Source organism: Arachis hypogaea, chromosome 13 (genome assembly GCF_003086295.3).
Source record: "Arachis hypogaea cultivar Tifrunner chromosome 13, arahy.Tifrunner.gnm2.J5K5, whole genome shotgun sequence".
In the NCBI taxonomy this organism is placed as follows: Eukaryota; Viridiplantae; Streptophyta; class Magnoliopsida; order Fabales; family Fabaceae; genus Arachis; species Arachis hypogaea.
Genome location: NC_092048.1, coordinates 37,935,854 through 37,946,654, shown reverse-complemented (window position 1 = coordinate 37,946,654; position 10,801 = coordinate 37,935,854). Strand labels below are relative to the sequence as shown.

At 34.7% G+C, this 10,801-nt stretch overlaps 1 protein-coding gene across 1 annotated transcript; it reads right to left on the bottom strand.

The window, feature by feature from the left end:
• Positions 1 to 933: 933 nt before the first annotated feature.
• Positions 934 to 2,471, bottom strand: LOC112738129 (protein SODIUM POTASSIUM ROOT DEFECTIVE 2). Its single transcript, XM_025788426.3, has 4 exons — positions 1,935 to 2,471; positions 1,535 to 1,748; positions 1,385 to 1,460; positions 934 to 1,302 (listed from the first exon to the last, which is right to left on the bottom strand). Exons 2-4 carry the CDS (start codon positions 1,730 to 1,732, stop codon positions 1,175 to 1,177), a joined length of 402 nt encoding a protein of 133 aa, XP_025644211.1. The 5' UTR covers positions 1,733 to 1,748; positions 1,935 to 2,471; the 3' UTR covers positions 934 to 1,174.
• Positions 2,472 to 10,801: the final 8,330 nt, after the last annotated feature.

The following is a 10,801-nucleotide window of genomic DNA, read 5'->3' as shown; positions in this document are numbered from 1 at the left end:
GGAAAAATACGACGATGAAGATAAAACACTTTAAAAACGAAGAAGAAGAAGAAAAAGAAGAGGCATGAAAAAAGAAAAAAAAATAATAAATGACTTATATGAAAAAACGCTTGTACTGAAGAATTTTTAATTTAATAATCTTGTTTGTTCTAGTGGCAATGACCATAATTTTCTTGGACAGTCCCATAGATCTTATCTTTGCGTTTAAGCGTAAGTATTAATCACCGGCCAACCAACCAAGTATATAGAAAGTATATGGAACCAACTTTAAATCAGTTAAAAATAGAATAATTTAATTAATTATTAATATAGTAATTAGTTGTATTTATTTATAATTTAAAATATTGGTTATTAAATATTTTACCACATTTAAATTAGAAGAAAATACCTTCAGAAGATTGAGAACTAAAATTTTTCAGTAATAATCAGTCAAGATTTTTCTCTTTTTAAATTTCACTTTCTCTTTTCTTAATTTTTATTCACTTATTACTTTGTTAGTTAATTGTTAGATAAAGAAAAGTTAGTTACTTAGAAAAATCGATTTTTTACTGTTCCTTTTTATTTGCAAACGAGATTCGGGATAAAAGCACCTAATCTCCTATGAACAAGCTACAATAAACTGAGAGAGTATATGTTAACAGAAAATGCAAAGAAGTATCATAAATTTATAATTTCCTTTTTTCCTTTATATGTTAACAGAAAATGCGAAATCTTAGGCCATTAAAAACAAATGCCTGAAATTAGAATTCAGACAAACAAAAATAGTATTTATATATTAAAATTAATTAATATATATTTTTATATAAATATATATATAATTTAATTTATTTTAATATATATTTTATATTTTAATATACATTTTGTATTAATAATTAATTTTATTAGCTAATTTTCGTATAACCTAACATAGTTGACCGACAAAACATAGTGATATGCGAAATTTCACCGGGAGAGACATTAATGCCTCTCTTTTTCATTGTTTCTCTTTAACTTTTCTTTCTTACAAAAGAATTGCTGGAGCATGGCATTTAATTTGGCATGGGGTATCAATCTTATGATATTCTATGTATAACAACAACAAAAAGAAAAAAATGAGAGATAAAATAAGAGTTGTTGAATCTGGTGCTGAGGATGGTGGTTGTGTTGTGAGCAGAAGTTTTTTCCTCATCAGTTTTCAGAGTGGAGAATTCCAAAGCTCTGCATTTTTAACCTTAGATACACTTTCCAATACTTCAAAAGGAAGAATGTCGCCAATAACAACTACCATTTTGGTTTCTAGATCTACCTTGTATGAACTCACTCCTGTGTAGAATAGTAAACATAAGTAACTGTTAAAAAAAGGTATCAAATGTTGGAAATAGTAAGGATTGGAGAGTGGTCTCACCTTCCAACTTTGAGATATGCTTCTCCACTTTTCTAGCACAACCATGACAATGCATGGATACCCTCAACACCACTATCTGAACATTAGATTAATATGTAAATAAATCAGATAATCAAAATAAAGATGCTAGAAGAAGAATAACACACTAACCTTAGGCTTCAGTTGAAAAGCCAAAGTCTGTTTTCCTGAGACGACATCCTTGAGTCTTAGTTTGTGATCATTATTGCCACTTGCAACCAAAGGCTTGTTCTCGAATTCATCTTCAGCTTCCATGGAATTCAAACAGAAACAAGAGTTTGATCCTGAAGAAAGACAGAACGTGTCTAGCATCCTACCAAGCTTCCCCATCCTATCAAATCTCAAGCTGAATGCAGCAAAATGCAAATCAGGCTAGTTATAACAATAATACCTTATGCTAAAGAAAGCTTAATGAATGTCAAATTTTATATATTGGGGAAGAATTGAAGAAGGGCTGGCACAGAACACAATGAACAGACGCAATAGTGATTTAAGGTTGTCATGTGATGAACACTAAACGGTGGACACTGACCAAACTAAAACCCACTTAAGACAGATGACACCATAAAAGGTGGAACATAATATAACATGTGTCTCCTTCACCACTTTAGCTATGGATTATAACAGAGGAAGAAGCTGTGATCATAACACAGGAACAGGAACTAGCAGTCACAAACATTATTTTTATATAGTGCGGTTATGTGATGTGATGTGATGTGAATGTGATGAATTTAATAGCCCAAGATCGGGGAAAAGCATATGTAGTAACATCAAAATTAGTGAACTATTATTATATATAAGCATGGTAAAGAGGTCAAATATAAAGTAACAAAGTCAAGGCATATTTGGTAATACATACAACTGTAATGCAAATTGAAAACAAAATAGCTAAAATAAAATCGATGGCAACAACGTGGTTCAAGCATATATATATGCTCCCCAACCACGTTTTAATAATATTCAAAAATCGTCATGAAGCAATAGTGCACAGTATCTAAAAGCAACTTATAATAAACAGCCGGTGAGAAATCACACTCCACACTCTATCTCTCGAACTAAATACTTGATTAGGAGGGTTTGCATGCTTAATTAACTATACGGTTAGTCAATTTTATATTCATAAGTATTAAAGTGGGAAGTGATAGATTAAGTAATTGTAAATAATTGAGACTCGAAAGAATCTGAAATTGTTGACGTCTTTTGTCTAAGGCTTCAGTATATAGTAGTTGCGAAATGGGACATGAGCCAGTGCATTATTGGTCACACTTTGAGCTCAGAAGAGAAGCGTTTTTTTGCAAATAATTGATTGAATAATTGCGTTAAATAAAAAGTTTCTTTTATCCACAGGTTGGTCCATGTGATAGTGTCAATCACAATGTCGAATTTGGCAAAGCTACAGGCAAAGACAAATGTCAGGGGGCGTGTCTGCACATGATGAAGTAGAGTGCTTTTATTTCGAGTTTAATCTGCTATATAATGCCTATACCTCAACCAAAAGAATTAAATACCAGTGATTTCAATTATTGTAAAATGTGTATAGTTTTTGGTTATTAACGAATTTTCATTATAGCATAGGTCGAATATGATATTCCAACCCCCCCCCCCTCTTCTCTCTCTTTTCAAATGGTATATTTTACCCTACATTTCTTGAGTAAAAATAAAAAAAATGTGAGTAAAAAATTAAAAGTATTCATTTCTGACCTAATTGGATTATTGCAAAGTGAAACTTATATTATAAATTACATTAATGCTTGCATTATTTGTTTGTTGCGTAAGAGATTCCTTAGAAAAATAATCAATCATATATACCAAACAAATTATATAAGATAGGAGATAAGACATTTGTATAACTATATTAATGGATAAGTGGCTCTTTAGTGCAGTGGTGAGTCGTCACATAACTTTCTTCGTTGCCGCCCCGAGTGACTGCGGCTGATACTTAGTAGGCACTATTTTATAGCAGCAGGTCGTAGTGGTTGGTTGCTTCTGGATACTTATTAATGGAAGACACTTAACGCAATTATATCTGAAATCATTACTTTAGCATCTTCTCTATTAAAATATTGATTACACAGATCCATGAAAAATATATAGTTTTTGTTTTTTTTTTCTTTTGGCACTGTTCCGTTAGCTATAACTTGGTCACAAAGCTTCTTATAAATTTGAAAATCAACAGCCACATGCATAATTCTGTTATTAAAGATAACACATCTTTAAAAAGAATCTCTAAAATCACTTAAAAAATAGATCAATTAAGTAACGGTACCATAGCACATTCAAACTAAAAGTTTATAAAAGAAAAAATCTTAATGATAATAAGGTACATTATTCACTCTAAATTGCATTGTACTCATTTAATTCTTTTTTTGACTGGGTGCCTTTGTAGGTATTCACTGTCGCCGTTCTTTGGAGACCTATATATCTCATCCAGCCTGGGCAAAAGCAAATTCAACCTTGGATTGGACGAGTTATACCTCTCCCAAGGATACTACATAGGAACATTTGGTGTCCACCGTGAGGCCGAAGTTTTAAACTAACCCCACAATCATCTCTCTACCCTATTTTTAATTACCTCTTTTGTGCAGGTCATAATCAATAGCGGAAGAGCAAAATAATCCTCTTCCTCCTCCTTATACCGAAGCTAAGCTATTAGCTATTAATGAGTCTCTACGGGCTGAAAACCAACAAATGGCCGACTTATTAAACCAAAAGCAAACACTCGAAGTAAGGAGGAAGAGCAAAAAAGTCCTAGGAACGACGATGATGACGACGACATACCTCAGAGGCCAAAGCCGTAGTGGTAATCACCCCAAAGACGACAGTGAAGAGGACCAATCTGTTTTCAAAAGATATCATGAACTTTCAAATGCCAAAAAATTTCACTCTGCCAATAACACTGAAACCATATGAAAGAATTGGTGATCCAACATTGTTAAGTTAAGAAATTAACTTATTTAATTAATGATGACAAACATTAATTTATTGGGCAAATTAACTAATTAGTTTTGATTATTTTGGTTGATGTGATGCAGGCCACAAATTCAATATTCAGCTGCAGCCCAAATTGGATAAAATTAAAACAAGGCTGGTGGATTACAAATAAATAGAAGCCCAAAGAAATACAAAGCAAGGAATCAGACGGCTCAAGCAAATCAAACCCGATCCAAGCCCATTAGTAGCAAATTCCTCCAATTTGCTCTCACACCAAAAGCAACGTTCACTTTTGTGTTTTGGTCAGAAATCAGAAAAGTGAGGGAGAGCTTCTTCCCTAAGCTTTTTCTCCAAAGAAGTAAGAAAGAGAAAGTTAAGCAAATGGTAGAAGTCTAATCACCCACATCAATCTGTATTAAGAAGAAGTCAGAAGCTAAAGGTGATTTTATGTCCTTCTACATGTATCTCATTTTCTTCTCTTCATCTTCAACTCTCTATCACTCCATATTGGGATACATGAGAAAGATGTTGTCTGTTCTTCACTGCTGTGCATCTACGGTCACAAGTAAATTTTGGGGACCAAGTAGCTTCTCAATGGCCAGGATCTGGATTTACCATTGAGAATATCTATTTTTGCTTTCCTATGGCTTTCGGTCAACAAGAGGAGGTCAGAACAAAAGTTTCTATTCTGAGTATTAATGGGAAAAAGTAAGATGGTGGGTTGGTGAAGCACAAGGCTCAAGAAGTTGACCTAGGGAGAGCAACCCAGCAACATGCAAGGAGATAAAAGAAGATTTTTGTTGATTCATTTCTTCATCTACTTGGACAGTGCTTCCTAGTCAAAGGAGCATTTCGCCAGAATGAAGAAATGAATCAGAGGCTAGCAAATCTGGTTTATCACATAGCAAAGAGGCTGTTGTAGAGTTAATCCCATTCATGTTTAGAAGATTGTAATTTACTTTTCAATGTTTATCTTTCTGTAGTTTATTGAGTGAAAAGACATATTGAGAGAGCTCAAGTAAAAGCCAATGAGTTGAAAGAGGCTGAGTGATACACTTGAGAGAAAAGTCTAGAGTTATTTTCAGATTTCTTTAGGTTAAGTATGTGTCCTGTATCTTGTACCTGTGAGGTACCCCTTTCTTAGTTGGGTTAGCACTAAGAGAAAGAGTTAGGTATTAGCATAACCAAGTCAAGTTAGGTTAAACTTGAGTGTGAAAGGATTGTGTCAATCCTGTGGAATTGGTGTATGTAATACTTTAACTATAGTGGAAATTCCACCACTGTTGTGGTGGAGACTGGACGTAGGTTGCATTGCACAAGGGCAACCGAACCAGGATACATGATGGTGTCAGCTTCTCTCTTTCCTGCTCTGTTCTGTTTTCTGATATTCATGAGACAAAACAAAATTGTCTCATAAATTTTTGCTGCTAAGTTCAAACAGAATCAGAATTACAAGTTTGCTTTAAAGGGTTAATTCAGTAACTTAAAGAAGGTCATAGATTCAATCCCCTCTTCTCTAAGCCTTCTACAACCTTCAATTGGTATCCAGAACTTTGGTCTCAAGAATCAAGCTTCACCGCTTGGAGCAAAGATCCAATGGCGAACAACTTGGGCACAAGCATAGTTGCCTACACCCTCACTGAAGGCCAGTCAAACAACCAGCCTCCTTTCTTCAACAGAAAGAACTATGCCTACTGGAAAGAGAGGATGAGGATCTTCATCCAATCCGTTGACTACAACATTTGGAAGATTGTTGAAGCGGTCCCAAGATTCCAACAAAAACAAGTGCTGATCGAGTAGTGACTTCAAAAGAAGAAGCTGAGTGGAATGAAGACAATAAGAAGAAGATGGAGCTGAATGCTAAAGCCATCAACCTACTTCACGGTGCTATCAGCTTTGAAGAGTATCGAAAGGTGTCTAGATGCAAGACAGCCAAAGAAATCTGGGAAAAACTCTTGGTTACATATGAAGGCACTAAACAGGTCAAAGAAACGAGGATTGATATGCTGCAAAAAGAGTACAAGATGTTTAATATGAAGGATGGAGAAAGCATTGATGAAGTGTTTGAGAGATTCTCAATCATAATCAACAACCTTGATGCTATGGGTACAAACTACTCAAAACAAACCCTAGTGAGAAAACTCGTTAGAAGCCTCACAAAAGAATGGGAAACCACTGCCACTGTCCTAGTCGAGAGCAATAACCTGAGCCCTATAACCTATGATGAGTTGAGAGGAAAACTCCTTGCCTATGAAACCACACACACAAACCCAGACTCAAAGAAAAATGGAATAGCTCTCAAGTCAAAAATAGAATCAAAAGAGAGTGAGTCTAGTGATGGTATTTCAGATGATGAGTTTATGTTTTTTGTTAGGAGATTTAGAAGGATGATGAAGAACAAGGGCAAGTATAATGGTTCAAGCTCAAAGGAACACAAAATGGACTTGAGCAAGGTGACGTGTCATCATTGCAAGGAGGCTGGACACTTCAAGCTAAACTGTCCAAAACTCAAGAAGGAGGACAAAGGAAAGAAAGAAAAGAAGAGAGTGCTCATGGCATCTTGGGAGGATCTTGAGAACGACTCCAATGAGAAAGAAGATTCTAAAGGTGAAGATAAAGATTGTTTCATGGCTGGAAATAATAATCTTGATGAGGTAAATTACTATGACTTGTCTATAGATGATTTACATGCCATCATTGATGATCTTACTCTAAACACCTCAAAACTACTAGATAAGTACAATGAATGCAGATATGAAAAAGATGTATTAAAAGCTAAAAATGATTTTTTAAAAGAAAAAGTGAAGAAAACTGAATGTGCTTTGGACATTATTGAAAAAAACAGATTTCTAAAATCTGAACTTGAAAAATTAAAAGGAAAGCACATTGTGGATCCTTCTCAAGAGTTAATTATTGAAAATGAAAGATTAAATGATATGATTAAAAAACTAAATGGTGACTTAGCCAAATTTGCTCAAAGTTCTAGTAACTTGGACAAATTACTTGCAAGCCAAAGACCATAGTTTGAAAAATCTGGTTTAGGTTAAATATAACCAAGGAAAGTGCAGTTTTTAATGATTCCTCTATGAAATTTGTGGCTTCTTCATCAAATACTAAATCCACTTCTAACAAATCTGATATTGGATATGTTCCCACATTTGAGGAGAAATTTGATGAAGTTTACACAAGTGAAACTGAGCCTTCACCAAGAATCGAACCTACTTCTATTAGGTCAGGTTTGGGGTACATTTTGAAAAATGAGGTTGCTTTCAAGAAACCATTATTTTACAACAAAACCTTATATTCGAAAAGTCCAAAAGTTCTCAAAAATTCTGGTGAAAATGCTTTTGAAAAGAGGAACAATTTTAACAAAAATCAGTTTGTCAAAAGAAATGCACCTCTTCCAAAAACCAGAAAATTTCAGTCATTTAATCATTTCCAGCATAGTAACTCATCTCAATTTCAGCAACATGCATCAGGAAATCATTGTTTTAATTACAAAAAATTTGGTCATTCATATTCACAATGCTTCATTGAAAAAAGAATTGTAGAAAACCAAATTTACAATGTTGTGTGTGATTTCAATGCACTTGGGCAACCAAAGATGGATTAACTTCAAAGGATCCAAATTAATATGGATACCTAAGGTTACTTGAAGTTTTTCATGCAGATTTGCCTAGCATCCAAGAACAAAAAGGATATGTGGTACTTGGATAGTGGATGCTCAAGGCACATGACTGGAAGGTCAACTTACTTCATCAAACTAAACAAGTATGATGGAGGTTTTGTGACCTTTGGAGATGATGGTAAAGGTAAAATAATTGCTGTTGGAAAAGTAGGTAATGAACACTCTACTTTCATTGATGATGTATTTTTGGTATGTGGCTTGAAGCACAATCTTTTGAGTATAAGTCAGCTGTGTGACTTAGGATATTTAGTGACTTTCAAGAGACTTGAATGCTGTGTTGTAAATGAAAAGACTAATGAAGTGCTCTTTGTTGCTAAGCGTTGCAATAATGTGTATGGACTTACCCTTGATGAATTAAAGGATCAAAATGTAGCCTATTTTCATTCTAAAGAATCTGAAAAGTGGCTATGGCACAAAAGAATGGGTCATGCAAGTATGTTTCAAATAAACAAACTTGTAAAGAAAGGTTTAGTAAGAGGTCTTCCTTTGATAAGGTTTGACAACGACATCACTTGTGATGCTTGCCAAATGAAAAAACAAACAAAAAGTTCATTTAAGTTAAAGGAAGACATCTCTACTAAATGGCCACTTGAATTGCTACATATTGATTTATTTGGTCCAACAAGGACTCAAAGCCTAGGTGGTAAATATTATGGTTTGGTGATTGTGGATGACTATACTAGGTTTGGTTGGGTTTTATTTCTTGCACACAAGAATGAAGCCTTTTTGGCCTTTGAACCTTTTTACAAGAAAATTCAAAATGAAAAGGATTTAAAGATCTCTTCTATAAGAAGTGATCATGGAACTGAATTTGAAAACCATTTGTTTGAATCCTTTTGTGAGGAATTTGTAATATCTCACAACTTCTCTTGTCCAAGAACACCACAACAAAATGGTGTTGTGGAAAGAAGAAATAGAAGCATACAAGAAATGACAAGAGCTATGCTTTGTGAGAGCAATGTTCCAAAGTTCCTTTGGGTTGAAGCGGTTAACACGGCTTGCCACATTTTGAATAGAACCATCATAAGAAAATTTTTGAAGAAAACTCCTTATGAACTTTGGAAAGGTTACCCACTAAACTTGGACTACTTGCACAGCTTTGGATGCAAATGCTTTGTTCTTAATAACAAAGATAATTTGGGGAAATTTGATCCAAAGGCGTATGAGTGTTTGTTTGTAGGATATTATTCCACAACTAGTAAAGCATATAGGGTTTATCATCAAGATGCTAGGATAATTGAGGAGTCCATACATGTTACATTTTGTGATACTAACTTGGTGCAAAGTGTTTTGGAAGACTGTGATGCAGAGAATCAAGCTCAAAAGGACAATGAAACTGCTCAAAATCATGAAAAAAAATTATGGACAAACTGAACCAGAAACTGCAGTTGCTGAAAATTCAAGAGACAATTCCATTTTGTCTCATGAATCTGAAGAAAATCCTGAAACCAGCAGTTCCTAGAATTCCTTGGTAACTGAATCTTCCTCCAAGTCCACCAGACCTCGTGAATGGAGATTCTTGAAGAATTATCCTGAGAAATTTGTTATTGGGGACGTCTCTCATGGGGTTAGAACTCGGTCTTCAACTAGAAAGGAAAGTGAAGGGAAAAACATAGCCCTTCTCTCCCAAATGGAGCCTCACAATGTCAAGGAAGCTCTTGATGACCCTTCCTGGGTTAAGGCAATAGAAGATGAGCTTCTTGAATTTGAGAAAAACCAAGTATGGACATTGGTTCCAAGGTCGAATGGAAAGAAAGTGATCGGCACCAAGTGGATATTTCGGAACAAGCTAGGAGAGGATGGTAGCATTGCAAGGAACAAAGCAAGGCTAGTGGCACAAGGATAAGACCAAGAAGAAAGAATAGACTTTGATGAATCCTTTGCCCCTGTTGGCCGAATGGAAGCCATAAGACTTCTCTTAGCTTATTTTGCATTTTGTGGTTTTAAATAATATCAAATGGATGTGAAATATGCATTTTTGAATGGTGTGATAGATAGAGAAGTGAATGTGGAGCAACCACCTGGTTTTGAAAATAAAGAGCTTTCTAACCATGTTTTCAAATGATCAAAAAGCTCTCTATGGTTTAAGACAAGCTCCTAGAGCTTGGTATGAGAGACTTAGCTCTTTTTTTTTTTGAAAAATAGTTTTCAAAGAGGCACCACAGACACTACTCTATTTATCAAGAATTCTAATGATTCTTTCATTCTAGTCCAAATATGTGTTTATGACATTATTTTTGGATCAGCCAATGAATCCCTTTGTACTGAATTTAGAAAACTCATGACAGGTGAATTTGACATGAGTATGATGGGTGAACTTAATTTTTTTCTTGGGCTACAAATTAAACAAACTGAAAAAGGTATTTTCATTCATCAAGAGAAGTATGCCAAGAAACTAGTTAAGAAATTTGGTATGGAAAATGCCAAACCTATGGAAACTCCCATGCACCCTAATTCAAAATTAGATAAGGGAGAAACTGAGAAAGATGTTGATGAGACTAGGTATAGAAGAATGATTGGTTCTCTTATGTACTTAACTTCCTCTAGACCCGATATTGTTCAAAGTGTTAGAATGTATTCAAGATTCCAATCTAAACCAAAAGAGTCTCATCTTTCTGCAGTTAAGAGGATCATTAGATATGTTCATGGCACATCCAATTTTGGTCTTTGGTATCCTAAGATTGCTGATTTTTCTGCAGTTGGTTATTGTGATGCAGATTTTGCCGAGAGTTGATAGAAGGAGCACATCAGGCTTATGTTGCTTCCTTGAAAAGTCCTTG